Source organism: Suncus etruscus, chromosome 1, assembly GCF_024139225.1.
Source record: "Suncus etruscus isolate mSunEtr1 chromosome 1, mSunEtr1.pri.cur, whole genome shotgun sequence".
NCBI classification, from domain to species: domain Eukaryota; kingdom Metazoa; phylum Chordata; class Mammalia; order Eulipotyphla; family Soricidae; genus Suncus; species Suncus etruscus.
This window is the reverse complement of record NC_064848.1, coordinates 132,239,062-132,253,806: the sequence shown is the minus strand read 5'-3', so window position 1 is coordinate 132,253,806 and position 14,745 is coordinate 132,239,062. Positions and strand designations below refer to the sequence as shown.

At 37.6% G+C, this 14,745-nt stretch overlaps 1 protein-coding gene across 1 annotated transcript; it reads left to right on the top strand.

Moving 5' to 3' along the window:
• Positions 1-531: 531 nt before the first annotated feature.
• NDUFA5 (NADH:ubiquinone oxidoreductase subunit A5) lies at positions 532-14,033 on the top strand. Its single transcript, XM_049771071.1, has 5 exons — positions 532-646; positions 952-996; positions 6,285-6,401; positions 8,343-8,408; positions 13,869-14,033. Exons 1-5 carry the CDS (start codon positions 626-628, stop codon positions 13,968-13,970), a joined length of 351 nt encoding a protein of 116 aa, XP_049627028.1. The 5' UTR covers positions 532-625; the 3' UTR covers positions 13,971-14,033.
• The last annotated feature ends 712 nt before the right edge of the window (positions 14,034-14,745 follow it).

Here is a 14,745-nt window from a genome sequence, read left to right as displayed (position 1 = left end):
GAGAGAGAGAGAGAGAGAGAGAGAGAGAGAGCGAGAGCGAGCCAGCCTCAGGTGAAGTGGAGGCAAATGATCTAAAATCATTTTATGGGGGGGGGGGGGGAGAAAATGGATTAAGTACTTCAGCGAGTGGTTAGGAATAGAGAGTTGCGAAGTGAAGTCACCTCACTACTTTTGACTCAGAAGAGGAATAAACAGGCTTCCTTGTGCGAAGAGTAAATCTTTAAAGCCTGCAGAACCTTGACACCTAATTTTGACTAATTTCTACCCAAGTGGCGGCGACGAATTGGAAGGCTAAGTGGAGCGCAGATTCGGACTTTTCTGTAGCTTGGAGTGAGTGTGACCCTCAAGCTTTGGGCAAAGGATGGGGTCCGGTCAGAACCTGACCCCAGGCCAAAGTCAACAACTCTCATAACCTTTCCCAGTTACAGCGTGAAGCCTTGCGTATCGAGTGCGCATGCGTCCACTTCCCTTCTCCCCCTCCCCCGGCGGAGGGACACGCCCTCAAGGGGGTGGAGCTATCGGAGCGCTGTTTCCTAGGCGACGGGTCGGCGCTTCCGGTGGCGGATTGAGCGGGTCTGAGCGAGGCTCCCAGAAGGCCCCGCGCCGGCGGCTGTCAGGCGCTTCGATGGCGGGCTTGCTGAAGAAGGTGAGTGGCTTGGAGGTCACGGGTTGCAATGGAGACTGTGGGGAAGAGGCAGCCTGCCTCAGCAGGCGGGAGTGTGTGGCGCAGAACTCGCCGTGTTCTGAGGCGGGAGGTGCTTTGGGTGATGCCCACGGGTGGTTTACGGAGAGGGGCAGCAAGGTCCGACCCGCGACCCTGAGCGGGTTGGGTAGCGGAAATGTCGCCTCACGGCCTGGTTGGTGGTCCCGGCTTTTCCTTGGTGACCGCGCGGCATTGGGTGGGGCTCACGGGTCGGCGTAGCTAATCGTTGCTTTTGTGTTTTCCAACAGACGACCGGCCTCGTGGGCTTGGCGGTCTGCGAGAGTCCGCACGAGGTTTGTGCCGCGCTTTCCTCGTCCCTCTCGGGTTCACGACCTAGTCCGACCTGACCTGATGGGTGGGTTGAAAGGTCAGCCGGCGCGTGAGGGGCGGGACTTCCGCTCCGAGTGCTCCGAAACGGGATTTTAATCGCTTCAGTTCTTCAAGCTGGTGCGTCCGTCCCGCCCACCCCCGGGACTTCCGGTCTCTGCCCTCCGTCCTGTCAATCTTCTCGAGACCTCCAAACTCTTAGCGTCTTTGCAGACCCTTTTCCCAACGTGTCTTGAAAGACATCGCCAAGGAGCTGAATCTGAACTCGCGCCCCCCCACTGTGGCTCTGATCCCTCTCTAGAGTTGGCCACGGTTGCCCTTTTGTTTGTTGTTGTTCAAGGTCGTCCCAGTCCTTGGCTGCTGTAACCCGACGATCCAGCTTAGATAGCTTGTCTTTTAGGACTCAGTCGCGTCTTTGGACGCGGATGCTGGGTTTACACTTCAGGGTGCCTGCCTTTGCTTCCTTTTTTATGTTCTTCTCTCTTGGTTTATGTTTACTTTCTTAATTAAGAGGAAAGGCTTATTATATTCCAGGTAGCTGCAGTGCCTGGTCTGTGCTGCTGCTGTTTCTCTTGTGGACCCACTAGATACATTGCCTTGAGTGCTGATTTCTTCTGTCATTAGGCTTGGTTTCTCAATACTTTTAGAACCAGTTCAGTAGGTAACTCGGTGTGGGAACGCAGCCCTGGTTGTCTTCTAGCAAATAGTTTTTTATTTAGCCTGCTGTGATGGCCACTCTTTCAGACTTAATTTTCCTGTTAGCCCTCCTATCACTACTACATCTTGGACTTCTAGGACTTAGTTTTCTTCATGTGTTTCCTTCCCTTGACTCCCTCTGTTACCAGTTGCTCTCCTAATCTCAAGTGTATCCCACCCCTACCAATTGCAAGATTTTTATCTGTGACCCCTTCCTTTGGACTATCCTGAAGGCCAGTGGGGGCTGCTGTAAATCACTAATTGACAGAATTATCTTGTTTCTACTAGAATGTAGGTTCCATTGAGGCAGGGTTTTTAACTATTTTGTTCACTGCCATTTTCCTGCATGGTTAAAGCCAGATATAAGTGCTCGGTGAAGAATGTTTCTTAGAAGCTTAATACTCATTGTGAGTTAGTTCTTGATTTTACTTGGCTTATTATCCAAAAATGGAATTAATGTATTTATCTTTCTAAATCTGTTTCTTCAATGTTGAAGCTATTTTACTTAATATCAAACTCTACTTATGCTGGGCATTTGGACATCACAGTTGCTTCTAATCTAACCATTTACTATTATAATCATTTGCTATAATAGCTCTCTAATCTGACTTTTTGGGGAGAGCAAGAAGGAATTACATTCATTTAAAATCATGGGTTACTTCAAGCTCAGTTCTTGGGAACCAGGTGATTGCAGAGAACAACCAGGATTCCTGCAATGCAAATTATGCTCTCTAGCTCCTTTAGCTATCTTCCTATCTCCTCAGCTCCCCCTGACTTTTCTTTTCTCCCTTCCTTCCTCTCACCCTCCCTCCTTTCTCTATTCCCTACCCCCATCTCTCTCTCTCTTTCTCTCTCTCTCTCTCTCTCTCTCTCTCTCTCTCTCTCTCTCTCTCACTCACTCACTCACTCTTTCACTCAGAAATCACTCTGCCTCTTCTCTGGAATGTTGAGTCTGGAACCTAGCTTGGCCAATCACCTTACTCACTGTACTGTTGCTTCAGACCCCTTGTCAAGTAAGAACAGATAGTTACTATAGTAAATTATTTTTTTTAACCACAACAGTATTTTTCTCTTTTCTCTTCTTTAGACAATTACTATAACCTTGACATTTTGATATTTCTGCTATTGCTCCTTCATTTATTTGTTTAACTCACTACTTTTCGGTTAATTTTTCTGAAACAAATTTAATAATAGTTTCCCTAAGTTTTTTGACTACCACGTAATAAAACTTCTAAAACTTTAGCTGTTTAAAAAGCAAATTCACTTTTCCCCAATTGATTCTCCTATTGCGTTCTAACCATATGCTTTAAAAAAAAACAAAAAACAAAAAAAAAACCCAGAATGCAGGGTTGCAGAGATACATGAGCTTGCCTTACACATGGCCTCCTTCCTAGCAGCCACTTGGTCCCTGAACCCTTCCCGGAGTAATCCCCAAGTATTACAGGTATGGCCACCAAAACAAACCAAAAATTAGTGGCATATTGTAGGCCATGTTTATAATTTGAATTTTTCTTAGGAGTCACTTTTCTTATTTTTAGTAAAAAAGCAAACTTCAGACCAAAGATACAATAGAATAGTGGGTCAGTTGTCTTGCACATGGCCAATTTGGGTTCAATCCACAGGATTCTATATGGTACCAGTCTCTAGGCCAGTAATTCCTAGAGCCAGGAGTAGCACCAGTGTTCTGGATAAGGTCCCAAAATAAACTTAATCTATTTTATTTAACATTCATAGTATCATTTCAACATATAATCAGTATAAAAATTACTGCTATTTCAGTTTTTTAATTTTAAGAAAATTTTAAAATTAGTTTGCACTTGTGTGGCACATCACAGGTAGATTATCCACTTTTGGCAACTAGAAACAATACAGCGGGTTAGGTTCCTGGTATTCCACATGGTCTTTCAAGCCTGCCCGAGGTAATTTCTGAGCGCAGAGCTAAAAATAACCCCTGAGCACCGTTGAGTGTGGCCCCCAAACAAAATATAAACAAAAAAGTAAATTTCCAATTTCTACCATCCCCATATCTCAGCTATTTTTTTCTGTGAAATTCTCTCATGATTGCTCAAGTGACAACTCTTTATCTGTAGAATAATACAGTATTTTGCTTTCATCCTGCTCTTGATCTTTTCCTGCCTCTGCAAACATACACACTTTTCATTTTATTCTGTTTACAATTTTATACCATCTTTTCATCCTAATCTATGAGAAAGTAAATATTGAATACAGTTGCTCACATTTTGAATAGCATAAAAACAAATAAATGGACCAGGCCATTTTTTTTTTTTTTTTTTTTTACTATTTTGGTTTTTGGGCCACACCCAGCGGCAATCAGGTGTTACTCCTGGCTCTGCACTCAGAAGTCATTCCTGGCAGGGTCTAGGGACCATGCAGTATGGCAGGATTTGTACTATGGTCTGCCCTGTATTGGCTGCTTGCAAAGCAAACTCCTTATCGCTGTACTATTGCTCTGACCTCTGGGTTGTTCTTTTTTTAAAAAAAAATATTTGGAGATACAGTTACAAAGTTGTTCATAATTGAGTTTCAGTCATACAATGTCCAACACCTTTCAGCAGTGCACATTTCCTGCCACCACTGTCTGGCTTCCCTCCCGCCCTGTCTCTGTAGCAAACATTTTTTCTTGTCTTTCCTTTTAGACACTGGCTTGCTTGCAGTATTGTTACTGAAGGTGTATCATGCCTATCACTATTTCTTTTCAGTTCTTGTTCAGAGTGATCATTTCCAGATATCATTGTTTTAGTGGAAAGACCTTTCTCTACCTTAACTGCACTCCCTTACTCTTCATGGCAAGCTTCTTACCCTGGACTGATCCTTCTGGTCCTTGTCTATTTTCTTTGGATACTAATGCCATGCTATATATTTATATCCCACAAATAAGTGATCATCCTATCCCTCTTATCCTTCTCTCCCTCTGACTAATTTTATTCAGCAATAATACTCTCCATATTCATTCATGTGTAAGCAAATTTTATGACCTTATTTTTCCTAACAGCTACATAGTATTCCATTATGTAGCTGCACCATAGTTTCTTTATCTACTTACTGTTCTCAGGCCTTTGGATTGTTTCCAGATTCTTTGGTCAGGTCTTTTTATTGTCTTACTTTTTACTAACTAAAATTAAGAAATGAGGCTTAACTCCCCCTACCCCAAATCCACATGTGTTTATCTGAATGTTTAAAATAATAAACATTTTTCAATGATAAATATTAAAGTTTAAATGTGCATACCATTGTCATTCTTAGATGACCTCAGTTTATTTGATTATATATATATATATATATATATATAAAACTAGGTTTTTATTCCTGTGAATTGCATAAATAAAAATTAAATGTTAAATACTGCGCAGATAAATAATAAAAAGAGACAAGGCCAGAGAGATAATGAAGGGGTGCATACCTTATATGTAGGACACCCCGGTTTGATTCCTTTCATCACATGGCCTCCCCATGTATGGCCAGGTGTGATCATGGAAATTTCTGAAGTGATCATTCAAGTTACTACTCAGGGGGCCCAGGCAGCACTTCATCCTTGGGCCTTGACTGTCACGAAGTATGTGTGTGTAGATTATTATATATGTATATATATAATTATATTTATTATAGATGAATTGTTGTAACTTAAGATCTGCTGTGACAACATCAGACATGCAACTGTGATACTTCATTTTTTTTTTATAGTTCTCAGAGTGCTCATCAAGCAGTGCTCAGGTGGACTAAATGTTTTTGTATCAAATAAGCCTTTCCATGGAAGGTCTACACTCAGCCACTTGGACCATATCCCCATCCCTGTATTGAACTTTAAATTTTTGAGCTCCATCTACTTCCTTGTATGTTGTGTGGTGACTCAGTTTTCTTGCTACTTGACTGAGTTTTTGGTGAAACTTATGTGTATATAGAGCAAACTGATTATAATTACAAGCATTTATTAGAGCTACAGCCTTTTAAATTTGATGAAATTGATATTTGTATATGTAAATCTATTTTGTTTACAGAAATTCAAATAGAAGAAAAAACCTCAAATAGAGCAAATTTAGAAACTGAAATTTTGTGGTGCCTAAGACTTTAGTTTAATAAGTCCTGTTTTAAAAAGTGATTGTCAAATTATTAATAATAATCTAGTGTGGCCACGATGATAGCACAGTGGGTAGCATTATGCTGCGTGTGACCAACGAAGAGTGATTCTTGATTGCAGAGCCAGGAGGAACCCTTGAGCCCCTCTTGGTGTGGCCCCAAACAACAAATAAACAAAAATCACAATAAGTTTGACCATTGCTTATTTTATTTGCTATTATACTTTTTACTCATATTCAGTTTTTGCTGTATGTATAACATGGAAAAGATTTACTTATTATACTCATTTAAATTGTAAAGGAGTAGGTAGAACATGATATTAAGTGCAAGAGGAAGAGTTAACTTAAAAAAGACAGCTTTTAAAAGTCTTTGGTAACTTTAGAAGGTACTTTTAAAAGCTTCATTTAAAGGCTTCCTTAATTTTTTATATTTTAAACTAAATTTGTATGATTTGTTCTTTTAGAGACTAAGAATTCTGTACACAAAGATAATTGATGTTCTTGAGCAAATGCCTACAAATGCAGCCTATAGGAAGTACACAGAACAGATTACAAATGAGAAGCTGGGAATGGTTAAAGCGGTAAGTGATCGATTTTATTTATTTTTTTAATTTATGATTTCCAGTGCAATTTTTCACACAATAATCCAGTTGATTATTTTTTGCATTTTCTATACATTCTGCTCATCTTGTTCTTTCCCATTTGCTGTTGCAAGGCACTATTACTACCGGAGTGCAAGGGCTGATGAGATAACTTTGAATGTGAGAGATCAAGCTCAGTGTGAGGCCCCATACAATTACCCTAGTACCATAAAAGCTGAGAGTAGCCACGAAATCAAAATATAAAATAAAATAAAATAAATACACTGGAATAAAAGAATGAGACCAGGTTCTTAAATTAATGTTCTAACTTAATAAACTTTACTCTGTAGTTCTTTATTGACCTTTTGTTTCTTGTCTGAAGATACACCAATATTCATCTCACTTCTGTGATTTTTGGGGAGGAGTTTGTGGGGTACCCCTGAAGGTGCTCAGTCATTACTTTGGGCTCTGTGTTCAGAAATCCCTACTGGTAGGCTTGGCACCGTATTAGAATGTGGGGATCAAACCTGGGTTGGCCATGTACAAAGCAAATGCCCTATCCCTACAGGCTGTGCTATGGCTTCGGCTCCAGGTTTTATTTTGTTGTTGTTTGTTATTAGCAGGGGTTATTTCTGCTCTGCACTCAGAAATTACTCCTGGCAGGCTTGGGGGACCATATGGAACTAGGATCAAACCTGTGTTGGCTATGTGCAAGGCAAATGCTCTACCCGCTTTGCTATTGCTTTGTCCCCAGTTCTATAAATTTTAAAGAATGAATCCAAAAGAAGAATAAAAAGTATTTGTTGTATTTGAAAAAAATGTAATGATAATAACTTTTTTTCCGAGTTCTGTTGCAGAAACCGAACCACATTAATCCCTTTAGTGCTAAAAGTTTACATTGAAGATTGTTATGGGACAATTGTTGGTTTTCCAGTTAAATTCTTATATTCAAACCTTTATTCCCACTATACCTTTAACAGCTCTTAAGATTAAGAAGTCTTACGAACAGTGCCCTGAATCTAAAATTTGAATATTTTATTCAAATTTGAATAAATATTGATTTGAATATTTTATTATTGATTATAATGTGAAATTTTGAGACTTTTATGGGAAGAGTAGAGTTTTATACTCTTAATTTTAATTAGTATTTATATTCTCTTTTGTTCTTTTGTTTTTTTGTTTGTTTGGGCCACACCCATTTGATGCTCAGGGGTTACTCCTGGCTATGCACTCAGAAATCGCCCCTGGCTTTGGGGGACCATATGGGACGCCGGGGGATCGAACCTCAGTTTGTTCCTTAGCTAGCACTTGCAAGGCAGACACCTTACCTCTAGCACCACCTCACCGGCCTCTATGGATTTGAGGCTTCCTCTGCCTTTCTCTTTTGTTTTGGGGCTACACCTGGCACTGCTCAGGGGTTTCTCTTGATACTGCATGCAGGAATTTCTCCTGGAGGTAATTGAGGGACAATATGAATGCTGGGGATCAAATCTATCTATCTTTGGTTTTTGGGCCACACCTGGTGACCCTCAAGAGTTCCTCCTGGCTGTGCGCTCAGAAATCACTTCTGGCTTGGGGACCATATGGGACTCTGGGGATCAAACCTCTGTCTTTCTGGGTCAGCCACATGCAAGGCAAACACCCTACTGCTGTGCTATTGCTCCAGCCCCATGAATTAGACATATTTTAATTACTAATCAAGTCAGAAATAATATTTTAAAATAGTAAAAAAGAAAAGCAATAAAAATATAAAATAATGATAAAAGCAATAAAAATAATGAAATGGGTTCCCCCAAAATTTGGGGGGAAAGTAGGGTACACACTGAAAGAAATTGCTAAATTAAGTGCTTTTAATATATCAGTCTTTAAAATATAGAGTATTGGATCATTTATTGTGCCCTTTATTTACATTTTCTTCTTTTTTTCCTCCTTAAATTATAGGAACCAGATGTTAAAAGATTAGAAGAGCGACTTCAGGGTGGTCAAATAGAAGAGGTGATCCTGCAGGTAAGGAAAAAGTTTAAATTTAGATATTTATCTTTGCATATTTGGAGGCAGAATGTGTAAAGTGATGTTTAAAAAGACTTAAGCAGTATATGTAAGACATGCTACAGAAATAAATAAAACATTTAAAATCAACCATTTATATATTTTATTGTTTTTGGGTTACACCTGGTGGCGCTCAGGAGTTACTCCTGGCTTTGCTCTCAGAAGTTACCCCTGGCAGGCTCCAGGCACCATATGGGATTCTGAGAATCAAACCAAGGTCCCTTCCAGGTTGGCTGAGTGCAAGGCAAATGGCCTACCACTGTGCTACTGCCCTGGCTTTTTAGTATCATTTAGAATCATTTAGTATCATTTAGAAAATATTTTTAAAGAGTTAAAAAATACTGGTGTTGATTTGAATATTTTATTATTGATTATAATTTGAAATTTTGAGCCTTCTATGGGAAGAATAGAGGTTTTTTTTTTTTGTTTGTTTGTTTTGTTTTGTTTGTTTGGTTTTGGGGTCATACCCGGCAGCGCTCAGTGGTTACTCCTGGCTCTATTATCAGAAATCGCTCCTGGCAGGCTTGGGGGGGACCATATGGGATGCCGGGTTTCAAACCAATGACCTGCATGAAAGGCAAACGCCCTACCTCCATGCTATCTCTCCAGCCCCAAGAGTAGAGTTTTATACTCTGATTTTAATTAGTATTTATATTCTGGGTTTTTTTTTTTACACTTTATTGATTGGTTGATTGGTTGGTTTTGGGGTCACACCCAGTGGTGCTCAGGGGTTCCTCCTGGCTCTGCACTCAGAAATCACCCATGCAGGCTTGAGTACTATATGGAATGCCGGGAATCAAACTGGGTCCCTCCCAGGTTGGCCTCATGCAAGGCAAACACTCTACCACTGTGCTATCTCTTCCACCCCAAGTATTTATATTCTGATTTTAATTAGTATGTTAGCCTTTAAGTTTGAATTGCTAATATGTATTATAACTTATTTTAATGTAGTTATATGTTTAGATATCAGTACTTAAAATTTATAGAGAGTAATACACTCAGCCATTAACCTAAAATAAAGGTGTTCCCCCAGTTTCCTCTTCCCTTTAAATCTATCTCTTTGATATATAAAAGCCCACCTTTTAAAGATACTTTTGTCTCTCTCTGGACCTTCTCCCTCCTGGTGTATTGGGAATGGTTTAATAAAAAATGAGCAGTCTGGCTTTGGGCATGCAGAAATACCAAGAGAAGAAGCCACTGACTCCATGACTCTCTCCTGACTGGCGTGGTTTATTAATCCTTTGCAGCTGTATTAGACCCATTTTCCTGCGGATGGAAATATGCATGTGGCGTGATTTCACAATGTGGGGATTTATTTTACAGTAGAGTGTGTTTTTAGGGAAAATGTTTTAAATCATAAAATTAAGATACATTATAAATTTTGAATATTGAAACTTGACCAAGTGATGTCTATTGGAAGAAGTAATTTTCAGTTGTATTTTATGTTGAGAGTTTGATATTGCTTGATTATTAATATTACTTGATACTAAGTATTAATTATTAACTTAAATAAGTATTCATATTACTTGATTTATTAAATAGTTTATTATAATTATGTTTATGAAAGAACATTGGAATTGAGAAAATCATTTTTTAACATCTTCAGATTCTTTTAGAATATTTAATGTTCTTTTAGAATATTTTAATCTGAAAGTACTCACTTTGAGAATTTGTTTCATTTTCTACTACTTATGTAAGAAAACAAGTTCAACTGAATTTCAATTCTCCACTCCATTAAAAAATATGCGATAGAAGGGCCAGAAAGATAGCATGGAGGTAAGGCATTTGCCTTGCATGCAGAAGGACGGTGGTTCGAATCCTGACATCCCATATGACTCCCCGAGTCTGCCGGGGTGATTTCTGAGCGTAGATCCAGGAGTAACCCCTGAGCACTGCCGGGTGTGACCCAAAAACCAAAAATAAGTAAATAAATAAAAATACTCAATAGAAGTAAATAGATTAGAAAAATACTTTAAAATTTTTTTTGCTTTATCTATTAAAATAATTCCCTACAGTGCCCAGGAATTATGCATGATTCAGAAATCATTCCTGGTGGGGCTATGGGGATCATAAACCCATAGTAGGAATTGAAAATGGGTTGGCTGCCTATGAGAAAAGTACCTTATCCACTAGACTATTTCTTTATCTTGGGAGCAAATATATTTTGTGTATTGATATTATAAGTCAATATATCATTGACTAACATTTTCTTTTTATTTTAATGTCATACCCATTGGTTCTTAGGATTTATTTTTGGATAAGGAATCATTCCTTGCAGGGCTAAGAGTGAGGTGGGCCATATGTGTTGCTTAGGTCAGGGTCTTGGCTTGGGTCAAGGCAAGTATTCCTTCACTACTAACATTATGATCCTTATCTACTTTTTATTGTTAAAATAGTTTTTTTATTAGAAACATACTAAAATAATTTATCTTTAATAAAGTTATGATTAAACTTTTTCTATTTCTAGATTTAGATGTATTAAAATATTGCATTGGATTTGTACTGACCCAAAGTACATGATAAAATTAGCTGTATATTAATGAAAAGTTGTTTTTTTTTTTTTTTTTTTTTTAGATTTTAGGGAAATAGAAAGGAGAGTAAGGTAGAGAAGTTCTCAGATAAGAAAGCACTTTCCTACTCCTAGAGCAGGACTCCTATTGGTACATTCTTAATATCAGTAAATTCTTAACATTAGCAAAATGGATTTTTTTTTAATTTTTGGGCCACACCTGGTGATGCTCAGGGGTTACTCCTGTCTATGTGCTCAGAAATTGGTTCTGGCTTGGGGAACTATATGGAATGCCGGGAGGTCGAACCACGATCTGTCCTGGGTTAGCCGCTTGCAAGGCAAATGACCTACCACTGCACCATTGCTCTGACCCTGGAAATGGCTTTTTTAAATAAATGAAATGTCTGACAACCTAGGGAATAATAATTACATTTCTTATATATTTTTACAAATGGTTAGTTTTAAATATAGTTGTTTTTTGTTACTGTGAACGCTTTGATTAATTTGTACATGTAGTTTCCATTTTTGTATTATTTTTTTGGAATAAGCACTTCGACAAAAAGTTAACATCTTTTACCGCAGTGGCCTGTATTGCAAATTATTTTCTAAAACTAATTAGTGCCACACTACTTTTTCAAAATACCATTTTTAACACATCAATGTTGATTAGAATGTTAATATTTTTAACTACTGGTAAATAAAGGAAGTGATGCCTCGTTTGTGCTTTTCTTAGTTATTACTCGTTAGACTTTTAAAACATGCTCTTATATTTCATGTTTTATAGATTTTACCATTAATATTTTTATACTATTATTTGTAATATTTTCTTGTCTTTTTGGGTCACACCTGACAATGCTTAGGGATAACACCTGCCTCTGCGCTTAGGAATTACTTCTGCCGGTGCATAGGGGAACCATATGAGGTGCTGGGAATTGAATCTGGGTCAGTCATGTGCAAGGCAAGCACCCTACTCGTTGTAGTATTGCTCTGGCCATTTTTTGCACATATATTTTTAATACATATATATATTTTTACTTTTATTTGAACAACATGTATCACATAGTTGACTGTAATCCATTTATTTTCAAGTAAGTGAGATAAAATAATTTAAAATAGAATAGAAATAATAAAAAAGAAAAAGGAAGCGAAGAAAATTTACAAAAGAAGTACAGCGACAATCAAAATTGTGAAAATTATTGTATCTTCAATGAAGTATTGACAAAAGGTTTAGTAAACTTATTGCTAGCTGACCATTTTGTTATGCCATTTGTTTCGAATGTTAAGTGATATCAGCCACACATTGGCATTTAAATGGGTGTGTTCTTGTGGAATGACAGTATCAAACAAATGAAGTTGTCACACTGCCTATGTTCCAGGAATTCAAAGTGTTATTACTGATATTGTTGCTTTTGTAGAGCATATACTCAGTTGTCATGTCTTACGTAAGAGAATATTGGGGGAGGGGTACCTGCACTCACTTCAAAAAAGTCCTGGTAATATCAGCTTAAACACCAGCCGGCATATCCAGAATTTGGTCAAATTAGTGTCTCCAGAGAATCGTAGAGGAGTGATAAAGTAGGACCATAAGCAAAGTGACAATTATGGATGATGGAAGCAACGGATTTTTTGGCAGTATGGGGCCTTGGCCCACCTACTGAGATTGCCAGCTTTCAGCTGCATGACTGGTGTACCCATGCCTTTTTTTCATGGTTTGGTTTACATCTCTTTTTGAAAAAAGAGTAAGTCTATGGAGCTGATCTGGTGCAAATTAATTTTTTAATAGAATTATTGGCATATAAAACTGGTATGTTGCACATATATACCACCCTACCTCCACAACTATGTATGTATGCCACACTTTTCTTACCAGATGTCAGGTTACCATCCACCACCATCCAATCTGAGTAAGACAATTTTAATAATGTACAGCCCAGAATAACATAAAAAATCACTGAATAAGCTATATAAAAATCTAGCGATTTTTCTCTTTTTTTTTTTCTTTTTTCTTTTTTTTAAATATTTTGTGCCTTTCAGTTGTGCACAGGGACCTACTGGCTATTACTTCTTAGCATACATGTGGGCTTGTTGATAGTCAGGTCTAGTGAACAGTGTGGTATTGTCTATGTCCAGCAGTGCTGGGGACTGCTTGAGTTATGCAAAGTAGCTCTAGGGGTGGTCATGCTGGCCACTTCAGGCCTTGCACATGCTAGTTATATGCTCCAGCTCTTTGAACTATTTCTCCAGAACCCATTTTCCTTGTTTTTTTGTTTTGTTTTGTTTTGTTTTGAAGTCTTTAAAATCTGCCAAGTATTTGATTTTATACTTCCAGTGTGTTTGAATTAGGACTACATTTTATATGTTCACTCAGTACCCAGTGTAAGTAAAGCTACCATATTGGGTATAATGTTTATAGGGAATGAGAAAGAGTAGTATGTTAGAAGTTAGAGAAGGCAGCTGGGACCGCCCTAGCTAGAGCCAGTACTCTGAAATAATGACTGACATTAATATTGTTAGGAACTAGGCACCCTTTCATCATGTATAATATCTCAGCCATTGAAAAAGCACCAACATCCAAGAAACTGGGGCAGAAATGCAATTCAGCAAAGCAATCATTCTTAATGTTTAAAACATTTATTTTGTTATTTCAGCATATTAGTAAATAGATTTATTCACAGTTTTCTATTAAATTTTTTTGTATACATTTTGGACTGTTAGCTCTTAAATGTAATGACTCCTTTGACATTACTGGCATGAATGAGGTATAACCTTTACTATAGAACCTAATTCAACTTTGATACTGATCAGCATCACTTGTTAATATAAAATTAGGTGTAATAGTTAATTTTTAGTTATGGTAACATCTATTAAACAGTATAATCAAGGAATTTTTTTTTTTTTTTTATTAACAGGCTGAGAATGAACTAAGTCTGGCAAGAAAAATGATGCAGTGGAAGCCATGGGAGCCTTTAGTAGAGGAACCTCCTGCCAACCAATGGAAATGGCCAATATAATCATTAAATATTTACTGTGTTGATGGGAAACTGGTGTAATTAAATGCTCTATTATAATTTAAATGTTTCGTGTTGTTGATATTTTATAATCAGGAAACTGATAAAGAAGCATTTAGGAAACTTGTTGAAATTGTACTTTAAGAATATAAAGAATATAAGTCAATCTTAAATTGTCTAGGCTAATTTATTTTGCACCTGACATTTCCTTTAACAAAGAAGAAATAGGCGATCTGAAATTGGGCAAATTCCTATAGATTATTTGTATAGGAGCTGTATACAAAAGAAGTATCTAACATATAAAAATTGTGAATAAAACATGTTTTGATTATTATTTAAATACATTTATGAGGCACTGAAGTATTCTCATAAAGTAGAATTCATTACAGTTAAGGAATTAATTTAGTGTTTGAAATAAGGGTTTCTTATTTATAGTAGTAATTAGAAAAATTTTCTTTTGTATTATTTAAGTCGGCTTTATAATCCTTAGTCTTTTGATGTATATAAAAGAAGAGATATTAAGAGTTCTTAAAGTTTGGAATTGGAGATAAGATATAGTATGGGGAGGTAAGGCTCTTACCTTTGTAGTTGGCCCTAATTCATTACACTACTTATTGTCCCCTGAGTACCACCAGTAGTGATTCTGAGTCAGTAGTAAGCCTTAAGCACAGCTGGGTAACCAAAAAAGACAAGTTTGCCTGGCATATACATAGGCTTATGTTAAAAGCATCTTACTCTTAGAAATATAATTTCAAAATTAGTGGTGTTGTTACTTTTT